This window comes from Mycteria americana, chromosome 28 (genome assembly GCF_035582795.1).
Source record: "Mycteria americana isolate JAX WOST 10 ecotype Jacksonville Zoo and Gardens chromosome 28, USCA_MyAme_1.0, whole genome shotgun sequence".
Lineage (NCBI taxonomy): Eukaryota > Metazoa > Chordata > Aves > Ciconiiformes > Ciconiidae > Mycteria > Mycteria americana.
In genome coordinates, this window is record NC_134392.1 from 296,593 (window position 1) to 321,431 (window position 24,839).

The 24,839-nt window shown below is 65.1% G+C and overlaps 2 protein-coding genes across 2 annotated transcripts; one reads left to right on the forward strand and one right to left on the reverse strand.

Annotated features, from left to right (window-relative positions):
- Positions 1-2,187: 2,187 nt before the first annotated feature.
- Positions 2,188-10,366, reverse strand: PGLYRP2 (peptidoglycan recognition protein 2). The gene is made up of 5 exons (XM_075525822.1): positions 10,315-10,366; positions 5,071-5,910; positions 3,595-3,805; positions 3,224-3,518; positions 2,188-2,439 (listed from the first exon to the last, which is right to left on the reverse strand). The coding sequence occupies exons 1-5, from the start codon at positions 10,364-10,366 to the stop codon at positions 2,188-2,190; spliced, it is 1,650 nt and encodes a 549-aa protein (XP_075381937.1).
- Positions 10,367-12,595: 2,229 nt separating this feature from the next.
- On the forward strand, positions 12,596-24,820 carry CYP4F22 (cytochrome P450 family 4 subfamily F member 22). Its single transcript, XM_075525873.1, has 12 exons — positions 12,596-12,781; positions 14,336-14,480; positions 15,959-16,012; positions 16,096-16,223; positions 18,042-18,169; positions 22,316-22,583; positions 23,573-23,639; positions 23,714-23,843; positions 23,916-24,049; positions 24,138-24,202; positions 24,319-24,401; positions 24,643-24,820. Exons 1-12 carry the CDS (start codon positions 12,596-12,598, stop codon positions 24,818-24,820), a joined length of 1,566 nt encoding a protein of 521 aa, XP_075381988.1.
- The last annotated feature ends 19 nt before the right edge of the window (positions 24,821-24,839 follow it).

Consider the following 24,839-nt stretch of genomic DNA (forward strand, 5'->3'; position numbering starts at 1 on the left):
GGGGTCCCCACCTTTTGGGTGCCCACGTCCCTGAGGTGCCCCTGCCCACCGAGGGGTCCCCACCTTTTGGGTGCCCATGTCCCCCTTGGGTGGCCCTGCCCACCGAGGGGTCCCCATCTTGTGGGTGCCCGCATCCCTTGGGCGCCCCTGCCCACCGAGGGGTCCCCATCTTGTGGGTGCCCGCATTCCTGGGGTGCCCCTGCCCACCGATGGGTCCCCATCTTGTGGGTGCCCACGTCCCTGGGGTGCCCCTGCCCACCAAGAGGTCCCCACCTTTTGGGTGCCCATGTCCCTGGGGTGCCCCTGCCCACCGAGGGGTCCCCACCTTTTGGGTGCCCGCATCCCTTGGGTGCCCCTGCCCACCAAGGGGTCCCCATCTTGTGGGTGCCCACGTCCCTTGGGCGCCCCTGCCCACCGAGGGGTCCCCACCTTGTGGGTGCCCACGTCCCTTGGGTGCCCCTGCCCACTGAGGGGTCCCCATCTTGTGGGTGCCCGCATCCCTGGGGTGCCCCTGCCCATGGAGGGGGGCCCCCACCCAGTGGGCACCCATGTCCCTGATGTGGCCCAGCCCATGAGGGGTCCCCACCTTTTGGGTGCCCACATCCCTTGGGTGCCCCTGCCCACCGAGGGGTCCCCACCTTGTGGGTGCCCACATCCCTGAGGTGCCCCTGCCCACGGAGGGGGTCCCCCACCCAGCGGGCGCCCACGCCACCGTGCCCACACCAGCCCCTGCCCCCCGCAGCACCCATCCCTGCTAGGGCGTGGTGACACCGGGCACGCAGCAGCAGCAGCAGCAGGATTAGGTGACACCGGGGTGCGGTGACACCGGGGACAGGGTGACACTCAGGCAGGTGGCCCACCGCCACCTTGGCCCCGAGCGCAGGCGGGTGCCGGAGATGCTTCCGTCGCTGCCACGGTTGCGTTTCCCCTCGCGCCGCCACGGCATTTCCTCTCGGCACCTGCACCCCGCGCCGAGCCCCGGCCCCGGGGTCCCTGCCGGCACCCCAGGGTGCACCCATGGTGACGGGCCAGGGTGGGGGTGACAGGGCCGGTTGCGCCCCGAGACCCCCTCGTGATGGCACCCCCCGGCACGGCCCCGCGGTGGAAGTGAGCTGTGGGCGCCCGCAGCTTCGGCGCCCGCCAACTGAAGGGTGCCAGCACCCTAGAGCTGAGCTGCGGAGGGTGCCCAAACCCTGGGGGGGGGGGGGGGGGGACACACGACCGCCAGCATTTTTGGGGTCCCCACCCCAACTTGCAGCACCCTACAGCACCCCATCACCCATACCCTCCCCTGCAGCACCCCTTGCCCCTCAGGGTGCTGCTTCACCCCACCCCAGCACCCTGCAACCCCTGTGCACCCCCAAGGCTGGAGCGTCACCCTAGGGTGCCACCCCCCCCCCCCCCCCATGCACCCCCCCCCCCCCGTCTCCGTGGTACCTCGGCTGTTCTCTCCCTGCTCCGGCACCCACACTCGGCCGCCCCGGTTCCTGTCGTGGCTTCCCCATGTGACCAGGCAGGAGTTTCAGTCACACCCTCACCTCCGCCTCTGCCCCGATGATGTTATCTCCGCTCCCGACTCGGCCCGGCTCACGCGTGGCCACGGCTCGGGACACGGGTGAGCCACGCCGGGCCACCCCACGGCGGAGGGGGGGGGGGTGGGGGAGGTGGGGGGCTGGGTTAGCCTGGTGGCTGGTTGCATGCATTCAGCTTAAATGCCGTCATTAGGTTTCAGAGTGAACGGGTGCCGGAGATGGAAGTGCCTGGACGCCGCGGTGTGGGGTGCGGAGTGGGCACCTCGGGGGGCTGGATGCCCATCGGGGGGGGGGGGGGTATGGAGGTGGGGGGGGAGGTCTCCTCGGGGGTCATGTGGGGTCTTCAAGGTGGGTTAAGGGGGGACAGTGCCGCCTGGGGGCACGCGTGCACGTCCACACACGCGTGTGCCGCAGCACCCAGCCCTGCAGCAGGTCCCGGGTCCCTCGCTTGAGTCCTCTCCTCTGACCCCATGGCCAACCCCCACCCCGTGCCTCAGTTTCCCCCTCCCACCCCAGGGACCAGCCGAAGCTCACGTCCTGGCACTGACTTTATTGTGGCTACGGGGATGGTCTGTTGGGCCAGTGGGGCCAGGCCAGGATCCATCCGGGCTGGTGGCCACCTGGGCCAGGATCTATCTCTCCAGGCTGGTAGCCTTCAAGGCTGAGGTCCTTCTGGACTAGTGTCCATCAGGGTTGGCATGCGTTGGGCTGGTGTCCACTTGGACCAGGGCCAATCCGTGATGGCAACCATTGGGTCAGGGTCCGTGTGGACCAGGGTCCATCTGGGCTGGCATCCGTTGGACCAGGGTCCATCTAAACCAGGGTCTACCCAGGCTGGGGTCCACCAGAGTGGTGTCCATCTGAACCAGGGTCTACCCAGGCTGGGGTCCACCAGCGTGGTGTCCATCTGAACCAGGGTCTACCCAGACTGGGGTCCATTGGACCAGGGTCCATCTGAACCAGGGTCTACCCAGGCTGGGGTCCACCAGAGTGGTGTCCATCTAAACCAGGGTCTACCCAGGCTGGTGTCCACCAGAGTGGTGTCCATCTGAACCAAGGTCTGCCCAGGCTGGTGTCCACCAGCGTGGTGTCCATCTGAACCAGGGTCTACCCAGGCTGGGATCCATTGGACCAGGGTCCATCTGAACCAGGGTCTACCCAGGCTGGGGTCCACCAGAGTGGTGTCCATCTGAACCAGGGTCTACCCAGGCTGGGGTCCACCAGCGTGGTGTCCATCTAAACCAGGGTCTACCCAGGCTGGGGTCCACCAGCGTGGTGTCCATCTGAACCAGGGTCTACCCAGGCTGGGGTCCACCAGAGTGGTGTCCATCTGAACCAGGGTCTACCCAGGCTGGTGTCCACCAGCGTGGTGTCCATCTAAACCAGGGTCTACCCAGACTGGGATCCATTGAGCCAACATCTGTTGGACCAGGGTCCATCCAGACCATCACCCATTGGGCCACCATCCATCTAGACCATGATCCAACCTTGTCCGCACCCATCCAGACCAGGACCCCCGGGGCCGGTCCTCACTGCAGAGGAGAGAAGAAACCACGATCAGTCCCAACATCACCTCCTACCTCCACCCCCCACCAAACCCCCACCCTCCTGGCCATGCCAGACCAGACCAGACACCCCAACCGGGCACCAAACCTCCAACCCCTGGAGATGCCACAGAGCTTGGTGCTCACCTTGAAGCCGTGCCAGGTCTCAATCTCACGGAAGAGGGAGTTACCGGGGCAGTCGGTGTGACCCATCTGGCGGTGGCCACGGAGGGTGTAGTTGCGGTGAAGCCGGCCGGTCCGCACGGCGCAGGGCAGGAGCCTGTCCCTCACCAGGGCGATGGCATCGGGGTCCGGCAAGGTGACCGAGAAGTCTCCAACGTAGCCCACGCCATAGCCTTTGCTGTTGTAGCCTCTGGTGTGGGCACCAACCCAGTGCCAACCTCGGCCTTGGTACAGGTACCCGTCCGACCCCACCACGAAGCTGCAAGCACCCATGGGTCAACCTGAGCTGCCCGGAGATGGGTGACGGGGACCGCGGCGGGGTGACGGGGTCTCACCTGTAGCCGATGTCATCCCAACCGCGGGTGTCCTGGTGGAAGCGTTGCATGGCGCGCATGGCGCGGGCGCAGGCGGTGAAGGTGCGGCACGGGGCGCTGGGTATGAAGGTGTGGTGGATGTAGACAGAGCCCAAGGGGAGGGTCAACGGTCTGGGGGTGCCCCGGTAGGGACGGGCACCCCACATGCACCGGGGCACGATGGCCGGGCACTCTGTGAGGGAAGGCAGGCGGTGGAAGAAGGGGACTTGCCCGGTCCTACGGGCAGTTGGGGACGTGGCAGCGTCCCCTTGGGGTCTTGGGGACATGGAGCATCTGCCCAGCTGAGGAACCCCTTGGCCTGGGACACGGTGGTGTCATGGCCTCATCTAGGGGACGTGGGGCATCTGCTCAGGGTGTCCCTTGGCTGGGGACATGGCTGTGTCCAGAGGACATGGTGGTGTCTGGGCAGGGACCCACCAACCGAGGACACACTGGTGTCCATCCAGAGGTGGTGGCCATCCAGGGGACACATTGGTGGCCATCCAGGGGACAAAGCGGTGTCCAAGGACCCATTATCCAAGGGACATGATGGTGGCCATCCAGGGACCACCATCTGGGGACACGCCAGTGTCCATCTAGGGGACACAGTGGTGTCCATCCAGTAGACAGAGTGGTGTCCATCCAGTAGACAGAATGGTGTCCATCCAGGAGACACACCGATGTCCATCCAGGGGACACACTGGTGGCCACCCAAGGGACCTGTGGGTGTCCATCATGGGGACACACTGATGTCCATCCAGGTGACACACTGGTGGCCACCCAAGGGACCTGTGGGTGTCCATCATGGGGACACACCCATGTCCATCCAGGGGACACACTGGTGGCCACCCAAGGGACTTGTGGGTGTCCATCATGGGGACACACCGATGTCCATCCAGGGGACACACTGGTGGCCACCCAAGGGACTTGTGGGTGTCCATCATGGGGACACACCGATGTCCATCCAGGGGACACACTGGTGGCCACCCAAGGGACTTGTGGGTGTCCATCATGGGGACACACCGATGTCCATCCAGGAGACATGGTGGTGTCCATCAAGGGACCACCATCTGGGGACACGGTGGTGTCCATCCAGGAGACATGGTGGTGTCCATCAAGGGACCACCATCTGGGGACACGGTGGTGTCCATCCAGGAGACATGGTGGTGTCCATCAAGGGACCACCATCTGGGGACACGGTGGTGTCCATCCAGGAGACATGGTGGTGTCCATCAAGGGACCACCATCTGGGGACACGGTGGTGTCCATCCAGGAGACATGGTGGTGTCTGACCAAGCCAGGCCATATGTCACCAGTCAGCTCCCAGAACTTAACTCCCCCCAGTGCCACCTACACTGGGGTGACACTGGGGACCCCCAGCCCCACCCAGGTGCTCCCACCCAATTTTTTTTTGGGGGGGGCCAGATGTGATATCGCAACCCGGTGCCACCTTCCTACCCACGTAGACCTCCGTGAAGTCCTGCGCCGCTTGACGAGCGATGGCCACCGCCTCCTCCGGCCCCACGTCCTCCAACAGCTCCCGGGTGGGTGGCAGCACCCGCAGCACCCTCAGCATGGCTGCCACCTCCTCCTCCAGCTTCCCTGGCCCCGTCAGCACCCCGAAATCTCGCCGCCGGTAACTGCTGGGTGGTCGCCCTTTCTCCGTGCCGTTGCCCGTCCCGTAGTAGTCCCGGAGAAGGTCGGCGAGTGGGGTGGGTGCTCGGGCCAGGTGGGCACCCAGCAGCACCCCATCCATCGCCCCGTTGGCGATGGCATCAGGGATGGGTGACGGGGGTCCCAGCAGAGTGTAGTTTTGGGGGTCGTCCACATCGTCCCAACAGCCGCCGGGTCCCAGCGTGGCTCGGTTGCCATCACCGTCACGAGCCAAGAGGAAGGATGTCCCCAAAGCCTCGGTGACGGTGACAGCGTAGAGCGCGTCGATGGGTGGCTCGACGGTGGGGATGGGCCACCCCGCCGCCCGCTTGAGGCCAACCTCGATGCCGGCGAGGAGGGGGCCAAGGGCGACGGTGGAGCCGTCGGGCGCCAGCACCGCGCCGCGCTCGGGCGCTGCGGCGTCGTGGCGGAGGAGTTGGGTGAAGAGCAGCCACTGCTGGCGGCTGAGCGTTGGTGGGGCTGGTGGGACATCGGGTGGCTCTCCCAGCACCGCGCGGCACCCCGGGGTGCCGCAGCCACCCAGCGCCCGCGCCAGCTCCGGTACGGTGCCGTTGAAGCCGCGGTCAGTCGACTCAAGGGCTTCCACGATCTGAACCACCGAGTCCATGGTGCGGGGTGGGAGACCTGGGGAGGGGACGGGGACGTGGGAGAGGACCGAGGGACACCCGTGGGGTCGGGGTACCCGTGGGTGCAGGCGCAGCGCCCATGGGTGCAGGGATGGCAAGAGTCTCGCAGGGTGGGTGAGCGTGCGCCCAGAACGGGGTGACTGCACCAAAATGAGGGGACACGCACCCAAAACAGGGCGAATGCACCCAAAACAGGGCGAATACACCCAAAGCAGGGTGAAAGCACCCACAACAGGGTGAAAGCACCCACAGCAGAGCAAACGCACCCAGAAAAGGGCAAATGCACCCAAAACCAGAGCAAATGCACCCAAAACAGGGTGAAAGCACCCACAGCAGAGCAAACGCACCCAGAAAAGGGCAAATGCACCCAAAACAGGGTGAAAGCACCTCAAATTGGGTGAATGCACCCAGGGCGATGTGAAAGCACCCAGAGGAGGGCGCAAGCACCCAGGGAAAGGGTGAACGCACCCCAAACAGGGCAAAGCACCCAAAACAGGGTGAAAAGACCCAAAACAGGGTGAATGCACCCAAAACAGGGTGAATGCACCCAAAACAGGGCGAAGGCACCCAGAAGAGAGTGAATGCACCCAAAACAGGGTGAAAGCGCCCAAAGCGATGGGAAAGTACCCAAAGAAGGGGAAATGCACCCAAAACAGGGTGAAAGCACCCAGAGCAGAGCAAATGCACCCAGAGCAGGGTGACTGCACCCAGAAAAGGGCGAAAGCACCCAAAGCGGGGTGAATGCACCTAAAAGTGGGTGAAAACACCCTAAACAGGGCAAATGCACCCAAAACGGGGTGAAGGCACCCAGCGCAATGTGAAAGCACCCAGAAGAGGGCGCAAGCACCCAGGAAAAGGGTGAATGCACCCAAAACAGAGTGAATGCACCCAAACCAGGGTGAAAACACCCCAGAGCAGGACAAAGGCACCCAGAAGGGGGTGAAAGCACCCCAAAAGAGGGTGAAAGCACCCAGAACAGGGTGAAAGCACCCAAAACCAGGGCGAAAGCACCCAAAACCAGGACAAAAGCACCCCAAAACAGGACAAAAGCACCCAAAACAGGGTGAAAGCAACCAAAACCAGGGTGAAAGCACCCAAAACCAGGACAAAAGCACCCAAAGCAGGGTGAAAGCACCCAAAACCAGGACAAAAGCACCCAGAACAGGGTGAAAGCACCCAAACCAGGGTGAAAACACCCCAGAGCAGGACAAAGGCACCCAAAAGAGGGTGAAAGCACCCAGAACAGGGTGAAAGCACCCAAAACCAGGACAAAAGCACCCAGAACAGGGTGAAAGCACCCAAAACCACAGTGAAAGCACCCAAAACCAGGACAAAAGCACCCAGAACAGGGTGAAAGCACCCCAAAACAGGACAAAAGCAGCCAGAACAGGGTGAAAGCACCCCAAAACAGGACAAAAGCAGCCAGAACAGGGTGAAAGCACCCCAAAACAGGACAAAAGCACCCAAAGCAGGGTGAAAGCACCCAAAACCAGGACAAAAGCACCCAGAACAGGGTGAAAGCACCCAAAACAGGGCGAAAATACCCCAAAAGCAGGAGTAAAGCACCCAGAACAGGGTGAAAGCACCCAAAACCAGGACAAAAGCACCCCAAAACAGGACAAAAGCACCCAAAACAGGGTGAAAGCAACCAAAACCAGGACAAAAGCACCCAGAACAGGGTGAAAGCACCCAAAAACACAGTGAAAGCACCCAAAACCAGGACAAAAGTACCCAGAACAGGGTGAAAGCACCCAAAACCAGGACAAAAGCACCCAAAAGCAGGACAAAAGCACCCAGAACCAGGACAAAAGCACCCAGAACAGGGTGAAAGCACCCAAAACAGGGCGAAAACACCCCAGAGCAGGACAAAGGCACCCAAAAGAGGGTGAAAGCACCCAGAACAGGGTGAAAGCACCCAAAACAGGGCGAAAACACCCCAAAAGCAGGAGTAAAGCACCCAGAACAGGGCGCGAGCACCCAAAAAAAAAAGGCAAAAGCACCCCAAAAAATAGCAAAGGCACCCAGAACTGGGTGACTGCAGCCAAACCAGGGTGAAAACACCAAAAAAAAGGCAAAAGCTGCCCCAAAAAAGGGCGAAAGCACCCCAAAGCAGGGCGACTGCACCCGTCGCGAGCACCCCAAGCCTGACTGACGCCAAACCTGCCCAAAAGTGGGTGCAGCCCCTCCCCCGGCCCCGCTGACCCCCCCGGCCCCACCCACGTGGGCACAAATTTGGGCTAAAATCGCCCTAATTAGGGGAAAAAAGCGCAACCGGAGCCGTTTGGGCCCGAAAAGGGGCCGGGGGGTTGGCACACGCGTGTGGTGGCGTGTTGGGGTGTGTTGTAGCGGGTGGCTGCACGCCGGGGCGGGTTGTGATGTATCGTGGCGTGGCGTGTTGTGGCGTGGCGTGGTGCGCTGTAGCATGTTGTGGCGCGTTGTGGGGCGTTGCGGCATATGGCGGTGTGTTGTAGCATGTTGTGGCGTGTTGTGGTATGTTGTAGCGTGTTGTGATGTATTGTGGCGTGGCGTGGCGTGTTGTGGCATGGTGCGGTGTGCTGTAGCATGTTGTGGCGCGTTGTGGGGTGTTGTGGGGTGTTGTGGGGTGTTGCGGCATATCGTGGTGTGTTGTAGCATGTTGTGGCGTGCTGTGGTATGTTGTAGCGTGTTGTGGGGTGTCGTGGCGTGTTGTGGGGTGTTGTGGGGTGTTGTGGCATGGCGTGGTGTGCTGTAGCATGTTGTGGCGTGTTGTGGGGTGTTGTGGGGTGTTGTGGGGTGTTGTGGCATGGCGTGGTGTGCTGTAGCATGTTGTGGCGTGTTGTGGGGTGTCGTGGCGTGTTGTGGGGTGTTGTGGGGTGTTGTGGCATGGCGTGGTGTGCTGTAGCATGTTGTGGCGTGTTGTGGGGTGTTGTGGGGTGTTGTGGTATATCGCGGTGTGCTATAGCATGTTGTGGCGTGTTGTGGTATGTTGTAGCGTGTTGTGGGGTGTCGTGGCGTGTTGTGGGGTGTTGTGGTATATCGCGGTGTGCTGTAGCATGTTGTGGCATGTTGTGGGGTGTTGTGGGGTGTTGTGGCATGGCGTGGTGTCCTGTAGCATGTTGTGGCGTGTTGTGGTATGTTGCGGCGTGTTGCGGCGTATCACGGTGTGTTGTAGCATGTTGTGGCATGTTGTGGTATGTTGTAGCATGTTGTGGGGTGTTGCGGCATATCGCGGTGTGCTGTAGCATGTTGTGGCGTGTTGTGGGGTGATGTGGCGTGCTGTGGCGTGTTGTGGGGTGTCATGGGGTGTCGTGGCATATCATGGTGTGCTGTGGCATGTTGTGGCGTGTTGTGGTATGCTGTAGCATGTTGTGGGGTGTTGCGGCATGTCGTGGCGTGTTGTGGGGGGGCATGACATGTTGTAGGGTGTTGTGGTATATCATGGTGTGTTGTAGCATGTTGTGGCATGTTGTGGGGTGTTGCAGCATATCGCGGTGTGCTGTAGCATGTAGTGGCGTGTTGTGGGGTGTTGTGGCATATGGTGGTGTGTTGTAGCATGTTGTGGCATGTTGTGGTATGTTGTAGCGCGTTGTGGGGTGTTGCGGCATATCGTCGTGTGTTGCAGCATGTTGTTGCGTGTTGTGGTATGTTGTAGCATGTTGTGGGGTGTCGTGGCGTGTTGTGGGGTGTTGTGGCATATCGCGGTGCATTGTAGCATGTTGTGGCGTGTTGTGGGGTGTCGTGGAGTGTTGTGGCATGTCATGGTGTGTTGTGGAGTGTCGTGGCGTGTTGTGCCATATCATGGTGTCTTGTAGCATGTTACGATGTGTTGCAGCATGTTGTGGGGTGTTGTGGCGTGTTGTGGGGTGTTGCAGCATGTCGTGGCGTGTCGTGGCGTGTGGTGGCCTATCGTGGTGTGTTGTAGCATGTTGTGGCATGTTGTGGGGTGTCGTGGAGTGTTGTGGCATGTTGTGGCGTGTTGTGGAGTGTTGCGGCATGTCGTGGCGTGGCGTGGCCTATCGTGGCGTGCTGTAGCATGTTGTGGTGTGTTGTAGCACGTTGTGGCGTGTTGTGGGGTGTTGTGGAGTGTCGTGGCGTGTCGTGCCGTATCATGGTGTGTTGTAGCATGTTGTGGCGTGCTGTGGGGTGTCGTGGAGTGTTGTGGCATGTTGTGGCGCGTTGTGGAGTGTTGCGGCATGTCGTGGCGTGTCGTGGCCTATCATGGCGTGCTGTAGCACGTCGCGGCGCGTTGTGGCGTGTTGTGGCGCGTCGCGGCACGTCGTGGCGTGGCGTGGCCTATCATGACGTGTCGCGGCCCATCGCGGCGTGCTGTAGCACGTCGCCGCGCGTTGCGGGGTGCCGCGGGAGGCCGCGGAGCGTCGCGGCGTGTCGCGGCGTGTCGCGGCGTGTCGCGGCGCGTGCCTACCTGTGCCGGGCAGGGCGCAGACGCTCAGTGCCACGAGGAGCCACGGGAGCATGGTGCGGGACGCGGCCCCCGCTCGCGGCCTCCGGCGTCGCGGCCTCGCCGGACTTCGGCCCCAAATGTCACCGGGGGCGGGGGACGGCGGCGGGGTGGGGACACGGACACACGGGCACGAGGGGGTGTGGCAGGGCGACACACGTGCGCGTTGCGTGGGCGCTTCCGGCGGGGCGGCTCAGCGACACGTATGTGCGCACACGCGCGGGGGGGGGGGGGCTAGGAAGGGGCGACACGCGTGTGCGTGAGTGGGCGCGTGGGGTGCGCGCGCACAAGAAGCGTGCACATACGTGCGCGTGTGTGGGTGTGTGCTCGCGCAGGGGGTGCAGACACGCGTGTGCGTGCGTGGGGTGTGCTTACATACGTGTGTGTGCGCTTACGCACGTGTGTGCGCGCACGGGGTGTGTGCATATGTGCGCGTGTGTGGGCGTGTGCTCGCGCAGGGGGTGCAGACACGCGTGTGCGTGCGTGGGGTGTGCTTACATACGTGTGTGTGCGCTTACGCACGTGTGTGCGCGCACGGGGTGCGTGCATACGTGCACGTGTGTGGGCGTGTGCTCGCGCAGGGGGTGCAGACACGCGTGTGCGTGCGTGGGGTGTGCTTACACACGCGTGTGCATGCGTGTGCTTGTGCAGGAGGGGCGTGCACACGTGTGTGTGCGTGTGTGTGCATGGAGCGGGCGTGCATACATACGCGTGCGTGTGCACGCGCATGTGCATGCGTGTGTCCGCATACGTGTGCGTGCACGGGGTGTGTGTGCATATGTGCATGTGCGTGCGCACACGTGTGTGTGCGTCGTGCACGCGTGTGTGCGCAGGGGTGCGTGCACGCATAGCGGTGTCTGCGTGTGCGTGTGCACGGGCTGCGCGTGTACACACGTGCGTTTGCACGCGCACGTACGTGCGTGCAGGGGGCGTGTGCGTGTCCGTGTGTGCGCGTGGGGGCGTGCAGGGGGGGTGTGCACACATACACGTATGCGCAAGGCGTGTGTGCGTATGTGTGCGCACACGTGTGCGTGCCCACGTGCGTGCGCACGCAGAGGGGGGCGTGTGCGTGTGCCACGAGGACACACATCCGGGCGTGATGTCACCAGGACACGTCAAGGGACGATGTCACCAGCACACGTGTGGGGGGACGATGCCACCAGGACACACATGGGGGAACGATGGCACCAGGACACGTCAAAGGACGATGTCACCAGGACACACATGGGGGGACGGTGCCACCAGGACACGTCAACGGACGATGTCACCAGCACACACATGAGGGGACGATGCCACCAGGACACATGTCATGGCGTGAAGCCACCAGGACACACGTGGGGGGACGATGCCACCAGGACACGTCAAAGGACGATGTCACCAGGACACACATGGGGGGACGATGCCACCAGGACACATGTCATGGCGTGAAGCCACCAGGACACACATGGGGGGACAATGCCACCAGGACACGTCAAAGGACGATGTCACCAGCACACACATGGGGGGACGGTGCCACCAGGACACGTCAAGGGATGATGCCACCAGCACGCGCCTGGGGGGACGATGCCACCAGGACACATGTCATGGCGTGAAGCCACCAGGACACACATGGGAGGACGGTGCCACCAGGACACATGTCATGGCGTGAAGCCACCAGGACACACATGGGGGGACGGTGCCACCAGGACATGTCAAAGGACGATGTCACCAGGACACACATGGGGGGACGATGCCACCAGGACACATGTCTTGGCGTGAAGCCACCAGGACACACATGGAGGGACGATGCCACCAGGACACGTCAAGGGATGATGCCACCAGCACGTGCCTGGGGGGACAATGCCACCAGGACACATGTCATGGCGTGAAGCCACCAGGACACACGTGGGGGGACGATGCCACCAGGACACGTCAAAGGACGATGTCACCAGGACACACATGGGGGGACGGTGCCACCAGGACACATGTCATGGCGTGAAGCCACCAGGACACACGTGGGGGGACGATGCCACCAGGACATGTCAAAGGACGATGTCACCAGGACACACATGGGGGGACGGTGCCACCAGGACACGTCAAGGGATGATGCCACCAGCACGCGCCCGGGGGGACGGTGGCACCAGGACACGCATGACAACAAAGCCACCAGGATGCGCATGATGACACCCTGCTGCGGGGACACGTGACACCACCGTGCCCACCCACCCGCACCCGACCTTTGCCCTGTCCCCAGGGAGCGGGTGCCATGGCGGTGGCCTGGGCGCCGGGTCCCCTGGGTGCGGTGGCCATCGGCACCCTGCTCCTGGCCCTGCTGCTGGGGTGGCTTTGGGACGCCGTGGTCACCGTCACCCGCTTCCGGGCCACCTGCCACCGCCTGCGCCGCTTCCCCCGGCCGCCGTGGCGCAACTGGCTGCTGGGTCACACCGGCTTGGTGAGGGGACAGCAGAGGGGACAGCGTGGTGGCACCTGGGGGGGGGACAGAGGGGACAGGGTGGTGGCACCTGGGGGGGGACAGGGTGGTGGCACCTGGGGGGGGGACAGAGGGGACAGGGTGGTGGCACCTGGGGGGGGACAGGGTGGTGGCACCTAGGATGGGGGACAGTGGGGACAGGGTGGTGGCAGCTGGGGGGATGGCAGGGACAGGGTGGTGGCACCAAGGATGGGGGACAGTGGGGACAGGGTGGTGGCAGCTGGGGGGGTGGCAGGGACAGGGTGGTGGCAGCTGGGGGGGGGGACAGTGGGGACAGGGTGGTGGCAGCTGGGGGGGGGACAGGGACAGGGTGGTGGCAGCTGGGGGGGGACAGTGGGGACAGGGTGGTGGCAGCTGGGGGGGGGACAGGGACAGGGTGGTGGCAGCTGGGGGGGGGACAGTGGGGACAGGGTGGTGGCAGCTGGGGGGATGGCAGGGACAGGGTGGTGGCACCAAGGATGGGGGACAGTGGGGACAGGGTGGTGGCAGCTGGGGGGGGACAGTGGGGACAGGGTGGTGGCAGCTGGGTGGGGACAGGGTGGTGGCACCTGGGGGGGGTGGCGGGGACAGGGTGGTGGCACCAAGGATGGGGGACAGTGGGGACAGGGTGGTGGCGGCTGGGTGGGGACAGGGTGGTGGCACCTGGGGGGGGTGGCGGGGACAGGGTGGTGGCACCAAGGATGGGAGACAGTGGGGACAGGGTGGTGGCACCTGGGGGGGGTGGGGACAGGGTGGTGGCACCCAGGATGGGGGACAGTGGGTACAGGGTGGTGGCACCTGGGGGGGGTGGCGGGGACAGGGTGGTGGCACCAAGGATGGGAGACAGTGGGGACAGGGTGGTGGCAGCTGGGTGGGGACAGGGTGGTGGCACCTAGGGGGATGGCAGGGACAGGGTGGTGGCACCCAGGATGGAAGACAGTGGGGACAGGGTGGTGGCACCTGGGGGGGGTGGCGGGGACAGGGTGGTGGCACCCAGGATGGGAGACAGTGGGGACAGGGTGGTGGCACCTGGCGGGGGTGGCAGAGACAGGGTGGTGGCACCAAGGATGGGGGACAGTGGGGACAGGGTGGTGGCACCTGGGGGGGGTGGCGGGGACAGGGTGGTGGCACCAAGGATGGGGGACAGTGGGGACAGGGTGGTGGCACCTGGGGGGGGTGGGGACAGGGTGGTGGCACCAAGGATGGGAGACAGTGGGGACAGGGTGGTGGCACCTGGGGGGGGGGTGGCGGGGACAGGGTGGTGGCACCAAGGATGGGAGACAGTGGGGACAGGGTGGTGGCACCCGGGATGGGAGACAGTGGGGACAGGGTGGTGGCACCTGGCGGGGGTGGGGGGGACAGGGTGGTGCCACGTGAGCTCTGAGCGTCCCCAAGTCCATCTGGGACCCCAAGCTGAGACCATCCCCAAAGCTGGCTACCAGCTGGGGTCAAGCGTGTCCCCAAGGCTGGCCACGACCCTGGGGACAAGGCTGTCCCCAAGGCCGTCACTGAGCCCGCCGGTGGCCCGCGGCGCAGGGGAAGAGCACGGAGGAGGGTCTGCAGGAGGTGGACGAGCTGGTGGCACGCTACCGGCACGGCTGCCTCTGGTGGGTCTCACCGTGGATGCCCATCCTACGCCTCTTCCACCCCGCCACCCTCCGCCCCGTCCTCCTGGCCTCAGGTAGGACACCAAGGCCACCAACCCAGCCCTGAAGGTCCCCAGGGTCACCCAGAGGTGTCACCATGGCTGGCCCGGTGATCTGGCTCTCCCCAGGCACCCATCGTTTGGTGGCCACCAACCCAACCCCAAGGGTCTCCAGAGCCACCCAGAGGTGACACTTGGTTGGCTCAGTGAGTGCCCAAATGCCCATGTCATGGTGGCCACCAACCTGTCCTTGAGGGTCCCCGGGGCCACCCAAAGGTGTGACCCATGGCCAGCCCAAATGCCCATGCCATGGTGGCCACCAACCTGTCCTTGAGGGTCCCCGGGGCCACCCAAAGGTTTGACCCATGGCCAGCCCAAATGCCCATGTCATGGTGGCCACCAACCTGTCCTTGAGGCTCCCTGGGGCCACCTAAAGGTGTGACCCATGGCCAGCCCAAATGCCCATGCCATGGTGGCCACCAACCTGTCCTTGAGGGTCCCCGGGGCCACCCAAAGGTGTGACCCATGGCCAGCCCAGTGAGTGCCCAAATATCTACACAGTGGTGGCCACCAACCTGTCCTTGAGGGTCCCCGGGGCCACCCAAAGGTGTGACCCATGGCCAGCCCAAATGCCCATGTCATGGTGGCCACCAACCTGTCCTTGAGGGTCCCCGGGGCCACCCAAAGGTGTGACCCATGGCCAGCCCAAATGCCCATGCCATGGTGGCCACCAACCTGTCCTTGAGGGTCCCCGGGGCCACCCAAAGGTGTGACCCATGGCCAGCCCAGTGAGTGCCCAAATATCTACACAGTGGTGGCCACCAACCTGTCCTTGAGGCTCCCTGGGGCCACCCAAAGGTGAGACCCATGGCCAGCCCAAATGCCCATGCCATGGTGGCCACCAACCTGTCCTTGAGGGTCCCCGGGGCCACCCAAAGGTGTGACCCATGGCCAGCCCAAATGCCCATGTCATGGTGGCCACCAACCTGTCCTTGAGGCTCCCTGGGGCCACCCAAAGGTGTGACCCATGGCCAGCCCAAATGCCCATGCCATGGTGGCCACCAACCTGTCCTTGAGGGTCCCCGGGCCACCCAAAGGTGTGACCCATGGCCAGCCCAAATGCCCATGTCATGGTGGCCACCAACCTGTCCTTGAGGGTCCCCGGGGCCACCCAAAGGTGTGACCCATGGCCAGCCCAAATGCCCATGTCATGGTGGCCACCAACCTGTCCTTGAGGGTCCCCGGGGCCACCCAAAGGTGTGACCCATGGCCAGCCCAAATGCCCATGTCATGGTGGCCACCAACCTGTCCTTGAGGGTCCCCGGGGCCACCCAAAGGTGTCACCATGGTCAGCCCATGGCCTGGTTGTACCCAAACCCCCACCCCGTGGTGGTTATGGGTGCAGACGGGGGGTCCCCTCTCCCTAGGGACCCCACCCTCCTTACAAGCCCCTGAGGGGACCTGACGGCACCCTGGTGGCACCCGTCACCAAGCCCCTCTCCCCTCTCTCGTAGCCTTCATCGCCCCCAAGGACCAGCTCTTCTACGGCTTCCTCAAGCCTTGGCTGGGTGAGCGGGTGCTCGGGGATGGCGGGACGGGTGGGGCAGCACCCATGGGTGCCCCACGGATGGAGCCGGGTGTCTGGCCGCAGGGGACGGGCTGCTGCTGAGCGGCGGGCGGAAGTGGGCTCGGCACCGGCGCCTGCTGACCCCCGCCTTCCACGGGGACGTCCTCAAGGCCTACGTGGGCGTCTTCAACCAGAGCACCCACATCCTGCATGTGAGCACCCGCTGCCTGCACCCCGAGCCCTCTGCTGCACCCGCTGCCTGCACCCACACCTCAACCTGCACCCGCTGCCTGCACCCACACCTCAACCTGCACCCGCTGCCTGCACCCGCTGCCTGCACCCACACCTCAACCTGCACCCGCTGCCTGCACCCACACCTCAACCTGCACCCGCTGCCTGCACCCGCTGCCTGCATCCACACCTCAACCTGCATCCGCTGCCTGCACCCGCTGCCTGCACTCAGGCCCCAACCTGCACCCACTGCCTGCACCCGCTGCCTGCAGCCGGACCCCAACCTGCACCCGCTGCCTGCACCCGCTGCCTGCACCCAGACCCCAACCTGCACCCGCTGCCTGCACCCGCTGCCTGCAGCCAGACCCCAACCTGCACCCGCTGCCTGCACCCGCTGCCTGCAGCCAGACCCCAACCTGCACCCGCTGCCTGCACCCGCTGCCTGCACCCACACCTCAACCTGCACCCGCTGCCTGCAGCCGGACCCCAACCTGCACCCGCTGCCTGCACCCGCTGCCTGCAGCCGGACCCCAACCCCCCCCCCCCGCTGCCTGCACCCAGACCTGCACCCAGCTCCCAATCCCTGACCGGGCCCTGCACCCAGCCCCCCCATCCCCAGCCCCCGACCCACACCCGCTGCCTGCACCCAGATCCTGTCCTGCACCCACTGCCTGCACCCGCTGCCTGCACCCCGACCCCAGCCTGCACCCGCTGCCTGCACCCAGACCTGTCCCCAGATCCTGCCCTGCACCCAGATCCCCGTCCTGCACCCAGCCCCGAACCTGCACCCAAATCCCAACCTGCACCCAGCCCCAGACCTGCACCCAGCACCCGACTCCCACCCAGACCCCAACCCGCACCCAGACCCCAACCCGCACCCATTGCCTGCACCCAGACCCCACCCTGCACCCATCACCTGCACCCAGCCCCGTCCCCAGATCCTGCCCTGCACCCAGCCCCGAACCTGCACCCAAATCCCAACCTGCACCCAAATCCCAACCTGCACCCAGAGCCCACCCTGCACCTGAACCCCCCCCGCCCCCAGTCCCCCCCCCTGCACCCAGACCCCAACCTGCACCCATCGCCTGCACCCAGCCCCGTCCCCAGATCCTGCCCTGCACCCAGCCCCGAACCTGCACCCAGACCCCAACCTGCAGCCAGCCCCCAACCCGCACCCGCTGCCTGCACCCAGACCCCAGCCTGCACCCGCTGCCTGCACCCCGACCTGCACCCAGACCCCAGCGTGCACCCACTGCCTGCACCCAAACCCGTCCCCAGATCCTGCCCTGCACCCAGCCCCGAACCTGCACCCAAATCCCAACCTGCACCCAAATCCCAACCTGCACCCAGAGCCCACCCTGCACCTGAACCCCCCCCTGCCCCCAGCCCCCCCCCCGCCCCAGCCCCCCCCCTTCCCCCAGCCCCCCCCCCTGCACCCAGACCCCAACCTGCACCCATCGCCTGCACCCAGCCCCGTCCCCAGATCCTGCCCTGCACCCAGCCCCGAACCTGCACCCAGAGCCCACCCTGCACCTGAACCCCCCCTGCCCCCAGCCCCCCCCCGCCCCCAGCCCCCCCCCTGACCCCAGAACCCCCCTGCACCCAGACCCCAACCTGCACCCATCGCCTGCACCCGCTGCCTGCACCCAGCCCCGTCCCCAGATCCTGCCCTGCACCCAGCCCCGAACCTGCACCCAAATCCCACCCTGCACCCAGCCCCCCCCTGCCCCTGAACCCCCCCCTGCCCCCAGCCCCCCCCCGCCCCCAGCCGCGCCCCCAGCCCCCACCCCTGCCTGCAGGCCAAGTGGCGGGCAGCGGCGCAGGCAGCGGGGGGCCCGGTGGGGCTGGAGGTGCTGGAGCAGCTCGGGCTCCTGGCCCTGGACACCCTCCAGAAATGCATCTTCAGCCACGACAGCGGGTGCCAGCGGTGAGTGTCACCCTGTCCCCCTCCCCGGCGCCGTCCCCGTCCCCCCTGCCCGGGGTCCCCCCCACGAGGGACCCCCGCCCCCTTTACCCCGGCTCTGGCCCCTGCCGGGGTCTCCCCTGCCCTGGTTTGGTCCCCAACTGGGGTCCCCCCCCCCTCGGGCTTTGCGCCCGTCAAGGTCCGAACCATCCCAACTTTGGTTGGGTTCTCCCCAAACCGGTGGTGGTGGCTGAGGGGATGGTGGTGGCCATGGGGAAGGTTGGCCGTAGGGTGGTGGCCATAGCGGCATGGTGGTGGCCCAAGGGGGAGGTGGTGGCCATGGGGAAGGTTGGCCGTAGGGTGGTGGCCATGGCGGCATGGTGGTGGCCAAGGGGATGGTGGTGGCCATAGCATGGTGGTGGTCAAGGGGATGGTGGTGGCCATGGAGAAGGTTGGCTATAGGGTGGTGGCCATAGTGGCTTGGTGGTGGTCATAAGGGGATGGTGGTGGCCATAGTGGCATGGTGGTGGCCATGGGGAAAGGTTGGCCGTAGGGTGGTGGCCATAGCAGCATGGTGGTGGCCCAAGGGGATGGTGGTGGCCATAGCAGCATGGTGGTGGTCAAGGGGATGGTGGTGGCCATGGGGAAGGTTGGCCGTAGGGTGGTGGCCATAGCGGCATGGTGGTGGCCCAAGGGGGAGGTGGTGGCCATAGCATGGTGGTGGTCAAGGGGATGGTGGTGGCCATGGGGAAGGTTGGCCATAGGGTGGTGGCCATAGCGGCATGGTGGTGGCCCAAGGGGGAGGTGGTGGCCATAGCATGGTGGTGGTCAAGGGGATGGTGGTGGCCATGGGGAAGGTTGGCCATAGGGTGGTGGCCATAGCGGCATGGTGGTGGCCCAAGGGGATGGTGGTGGCCATGGGGAAGGTTGGCCGTAGGGTGGTGGCCATAGCGGCATGGTGCTGGCCCAAGGGGATGGTGGTGGCCATGGGGAAGGTTGGCCGTAGGGTGGTGGCCATAGCGGCATGGTGGTGGCCAAGGGGATGGTGGTGGCCATGGGGAAGGTTGGCTGTAGGGTGGTGGCCATAGCGGCATGGTGGTGGCTCAAGCGGATGGTGATGGCCATGGGGAAGGTTGGCTGTAGGGTGGTGGCCATAGCGGCATGGTGGTGGCCCAAGGGGATGGTGGTGGCCATGGGGAAGGTTGGCCGTAGGGTGGTGGCCATAGTGGCATGGTGGTGGCCCAAGGGGGTGGTGGTGGCCATAGCAGCATGGTGGTGGCCAAGGGGATGGTGGTGGCCATGGGGAAGGTTGGCCATAGGGTGGTGGCCATAGCGGCATGGTGGTGGCCCAAGGGGATGGTGGTGGCCATGGGGAAGGTTGGCCGTAGGGTGGTGGCCATAGCGGCATGGTGGTGGCCCAAGGGGATGGTGGTGGCCATGGGGAAGGTTGGCCGTAGGGTGGTGGCCATAGCGGCATGGTGGTGGCCAAGGGGATGGTGGTGGCCATGGGGAAGGTTGGCTGTAGGGTGGTGGCCATAGCGGCATGGTGGTGGCTCAAGCGGATGGTGATGGCCATGGGGAAGGTTGGCTGTAGGGTGGTGGCCATAGCGGCATGGTGGTGGCCCAAGGGGATGGTGGTGGCCATGGGGAAGGTTGGCCGTAGGGTGGTGGCCATAGTGGCATGGTGGTGGCCCAAGGGGGTGGTGGTGGCCATAGCAGCATGGTGGTGGCCAAGGGGATGGTGGTGGCCATGGGGAAGGTTGGCTGTAGGGTGGTGGCCATAGCGGCATGGTGGTGGCCCAAGGGGATGGTGGTGGCCATGGGGAAGGTTGGCTGTAGGGTGGTGGCCATAGCGGCATGGTGGTGGCCCAAGGGGATGGTGGTGGCCATGGGGAAGGTTGGCCGTAGGGTGGTGGCCATAGCGGCATGGTGGTGGCCCAAGGGGATGGTGGTGGCCATGGGGAAGGTTGGCCGTAGGGTGGTGGCCATAGCGGCATGGTGGTGGCCCAAGGGGATGGTGGTGGCCATGGGGAAGGTTGGCCGTAGGGTGGTGGCCATAGCGGCATGGTGGTGGCGCAAGGGGGTGGTGGTGGCCATAGCAGCATGGTGGTGGCCGAGGGGATGGTGGTGGCCATGGGGAAGGTTGGCCGTACGGTGGTGGCCATAGCGGCATGGTGGTGGCCCAAGCGGATGGTGATGGCCATGGGGAAGGTTGGCTGTAGGGTGGTGGCCATAGCGGCATGGTGGTGGCCCAAGGGGATGGTGGTGGCCATGGGGAAGGTTGGCCATAGGGTGGTGGCCATAGCGGCATGGTGGTGGCCCAAGGGGATGGTGGTGGCCATGGGGAAGGTTGGCCATAGGGTGGTGGCCATAGCGGCATGGTGGTGGCCCAAGGGGATGGTGGTGGCCATGGGGAAGGTTGGCCGTAGGGTGGTGGCCATAGCGGCATGGTGGTGGCCCAAGGGGGAGGTGGTGGCCATAGCATGGTGGTGGCCGAGGGGATGGTGGTGACCATGGGGAAGGTTGGCCATAGGGTGGTGGCCATAGCGGCATGGTGGTGGCCCAAGGGGGTGGTGGTGGCCATAGCAGCGTGGTGGTGGCCAAGGGGATGGTGGTGGCCATGGGGAAGGTTGGCCGTAGGGTGGTGGCCATAGCGGCATGGTGGTGGCCCAAGGGGATGGTGGTGGCCATGGGGAAGGTTGGCCGTAGGGTGGTGGCCATAGCGGCATGGTGGTGGCCCAAGGGGATGGTGGTGGCCATGGGGAAGGTTGGCCGTAGGGTGGTGGCCATAGCGGCATGGTGGTGGCCCAAGGGGATGGTGGTGGCCATGGGGAAGGTTGGCCGTAGGGTGGTGGCCATAGCGGCATGGTGGTGGCCCAAGGGGATGGTGGTGGCCATGGGGAAGGTTGGCTGTAGGGTGGTGGCCATAGCGGCATGGTGGTGGCCCAAGGGGATGGTGGTGGCCATAGCAGCATGGTGGTGGCCGAGGGGATGGTGGTGGCCATGGGGAAGGTTGGCCGTAGGGTGGTGGCCATAGCGGCATGGTGGTGGCCCAAGGGGGTGGTGGTGGCCATAGCAGCATGGTGGTGGCCAAGGGGATGGTGGTGGCCATGGGGAAGGTTGGCCGTAGGGTGGTGGCCATAGCGGCATGGTGGTGGCCCAAGGGGATGGTGGTGGCCATGGGGAAGGTTGGCCGTACGGTGGTGGCCATAGCAGCATGGTGGTGGCCCAAGGGGATTGTGGTGGCCATGGGGAAGGTTGGCCGTAGGGTGGTGGCCATAGCGGCATGGTGGTGGCCCAAGGGGATGGTGGTGGCCATGGGGAAGGTTGGCCGTAGGGTGGTGGCCATAGCGGCATGGTGGTGGCCCAAGGGGATGGTGGTGGCCATGGGGAAGGTTGGCTGTAGGGTGGTGGCCATAGCGGCATGGTGGTGGCCCAAGGGGATGGTGGTGGCCATAGCAGCATGGTGGTGGCCGAGGGGATGGTGGTGGCCATGGGGAAGGTTGGCCGTAGGGTGGTGGCCATAGCGGCATGGTGGTGGCCCAAGGGGGTGGTGGTGGCCATAGCAGCATGGTGGTGGCCAAGGGGATGGTGGTGGCCATGGGGAAGGTTGGCCGTAGGGTGGTGGCCATAGCGGCATGGTGGTGGCCAAGGGGATGGTGGTGGCCATAGCATGGTGGTGGTCAAGGGGATGGTGGTGGCCATGGGGAAGGTTGGCCGTAGGGTGGTGGCCATAGCGGCATGGTGGTGGCCCAAGGGGGTGGTGGTGGCCATAGCAGCATGGTGGTGGCCAAGGGGATGGTGGTGGCCATGGGGAAGGTTGGCCGTAGGGTGGTGGCCATAGCGGCATGGTGGTGGCCAAGGGGATGGTGGTGGCCATGGGGAAGGTTGGCCGTAGGGTGGTGGCCATAGCGGCATGGTGGTGGCCAAGGGTCCCCCCACCCCAACTTTGTCCCTCCTGGAGTCCCCCCTTATCCCTGCTTCACCCTCCCATCAGGGTGTCCCCCCCCAGGGAGTCCCCCACCCTGGTGTCACCCCAGCCTGTCCCCACATGCCCTCACGGCGTCCCGCTGCCACCCCATGTCCCCGCCGAAGCTCACCATGGCCAGAGGGGTGGCCATCCCCGGTGGCCCGCGGTGGTTGTCCCCAGATGTCCCCGGTGCCCCATAGGCAGCCCAGCGAGTACATCAAAGCCATCCTGGAGCTCAGCACCTTGGTGGTGAGACGTCATCACCGCCCGCTCCATCACCCAACGTGGCTCTACCGCCTCTCGGCCGACGGGCGCCGCTTCACCCAAGCCTGCGCCACCGTGCACAGCTTCACGGCCGACGTGGTGCAGCGCCGGCGCCAGGCCCTCCGCCGACTCGGCCACCAGGCCTGGCTGGAGAGCCACCAGGGCCGGAGCATGGACTTCATTGACCTTCTCCTGCTCGCTAAGGTAGTGCCGGGGTGAGATGGTGTGGCCGTGGGCACGGTTGGCCATAGGGTGGTGGCCAAAGAGGCATGGTGGTGGCCAAGGGGATGGTGGTGGCTGTGGGGAAGGTTGGCCGTAGGGTGGTGGCCATAGCGGCATGGTGGTGGCCCAGGAGCATGGTGGTGGACAAGGGGATGGTGGTGGCCATGGAGAAGGTTGGCTATAGGGTGGTGGCCATAGTGGCTTGGTGGTGGTCATAAGGGGATGGTGGTGGCCATAGTGGCATGGTGGTGGCCATGGGGAAAGGTTGGCCGTAGGGTGGTGGCCATAGCAGCATGGTGGTGGCCCAAGGGGATGGTGGTGGCCATAGCAGCATGGTGGTGGTCAAGGGGATGGTGGTGGCCATGGGGAAGGTTGGCCGTAGGGTGGTGGCCATGGCGGCATGGTGGTGGTCAAGGGGATGGTGGTGGCCATAGCAGCATGGTGGTGGCCCAAGGGGATGGTGGTGGCCGTGGGGAAGGTTGGCCGTAGGGTGGTGGCCATAGCGGCACGGTGGTGGTCAAGGGGATGGTGGTGGCCATGGGGAAGGTTGGCCGTAGGGTGGTGGCCATGGCGGCATGGTGGTGGCCAAGGGGATGGTGGTGGCCATAGCAGCATGGTGGTGGTCAAGGGGATGGTGGTGGCCGTGGGGAAGGTTGGCCAAAGGGTGGTGGCCATAGCGGCATGGTGGTGGCCAAGGGGATGGTGGTGGCCATGGGGAAGGTTGGCCGTAGGGTGGTGGCCATAGCAGCATGGTGGTGGCCAAGGGGATGGTGGTGGCCAAGGGGATGGTGGTGGCCATGGAGAAGGTTGGCCATAGGGTGGTGGCCATAGGGGGATGGTGGCGATCAAGGGGACGGTGGTGGCCATGGAGAGGGCTGGCCATAGGGTGGCGGCCATAGGGGGATGGTGGCGATCAAGTGGACGGTGGTGGCCACGGGGTGGACCCTTGGCCGCCACGCTCACCTTTGCAGGACGAGGATGGCAACACCCTGTCGGATGAGGACATCTCGGCGGAGGCTGACACCTTCATGTTCGAGGGTGAGGGGAAGCCACCAGGTGCCACCAGAGAGGGGGGACTCCCATGTCCCCTCGCTCACCCCTTGTCCCTGCAGGCCATGACACGACGGCCAGCGGCTTGGCGTGGCTGCTCTACAACCTGGCCCGCCACCCCCACTACCAGGAGCGGTGCCGCCAGGAGGTCCACGAGCTCCTCAAGGGCAGGGACGTGGAGGAGATCGAATGGTGAGAAGTCCCCGGCGTCATCTCCCGACCACCCGGCTCGGGGACGCTGGTGTCACCATCTCTCGCCCCCAGGGAGGACCTGTCCCACCTGCCCTTCACCACCATGTGCATCAAGGAGAGCCTTCGCCTGCATCCCCCCGTCACCGCCGTGTCCCGGCGCTGCACCGAGGACATCGCCTTGCGTGACGGACGCGTCATCCCCAAGGGTATGGCTCTCCTGGGGTGCAAGGTGTCCCCAGTGTCACCGTCCCTCCTTGTCCCCTGTCCCTAAGGTGGCCGTTTCCATCCCACCAGGGATCATCTGCCTGATGAGCATCTATGGAACCCACCACAACCCGGACATCTGGCCTGACCCCCAGGTGAAGCCACTCGGCCCTGGTGGCATCCACCCTGCCATGACCATGGGACAGCAGGATGTCACCACGAGCAGGGACAACCACGTCCCCACAGCGTGACGGCGTCCATGTCAACCCAGGTCTACAACCCACTGAGGTTCAGCCTGGAGAACAGCCAGGGACGGTCCCCGTTGGCCTTCATCCCCTTCTCCGCCGGTCCCAGGTAAGCCACGGTGGGGACACAGGTGTCCCCAGGTGTCACCCCCCAGCTTGGGTGGGTTCAAGGTGAGGCGGTTGTCCCCCAGCCGTGACATTTGGGCATCACGGGGACAACGCCGTCCCTACGTTTTGGGGAGGTTCCACCATCTGCTCCACCACCCATCCCAGCTGAGGGGGCGGGGGTCTTGCTGTCCCCTGCGTCCCCCCCCCCCCGGTGGAGGTGACAGAGGGGGACACGGTGGCAGGAACTGCATCGGGCAGAGCTTCGCCATGGCCGAGCTGAAGGTGGTGGCAGCGTTGACGGTGGCACGCTTCACCATCCGGTTGGACGCGGGGCGGCCACCGCGCCGCAAGCCCGAGCTCATCCTCCGCGCCGAGGACGGGCTCTGGCTGCTGCTGGAGCCGCTGCCGGAGGTGGCCTGAGTGACACAGGGACACCGGG

Coding starts and splice junctions, on each gene's coding strand:
- PGLYRP2 (XM_075525822.1), bottom strand. CDS start 10,366: ATGCTCCCGTGGCTCCTCGTGGCACTGAGCGTCTGCGCCCTGCCCGGC. Junction 3,806..5,070: donor CTTCACGGAGGTCTACGTGG/GTAGGAAGGTGG, acceptor CTTCCCTCACAG/AGTGCCCGGCCATCGTGCCC. Junction 3,519..3,594: donor TGGGATGACATCGGCTACAG/GTGAGACCCCGT, acceptor GGGTGCTTGCAG/CTTCGTGGTGGGGTCGGACG.
- CYP4F22 (XM_075525873.1), top strand. CDS start 12,596: ATGGCGGTGGCCTGGGCGCCGGGTCCCCTGGGTGCGGTGGCCATCGGC. Junction 18,170..22,315: donor CACGACAGCGGGTGCCAGCG/GTGAGTGTCACC, acceptor GGTGCCCCATAG/GCAGCCCAGCGAGTACATCA. Junction 23,640..23,713: donor TGACACCTTCATGTTCGAGG/GTGAGGGGAAGC, acceptor TTGTCCCTGCAG/GCCATGACACGACGGCCAGC.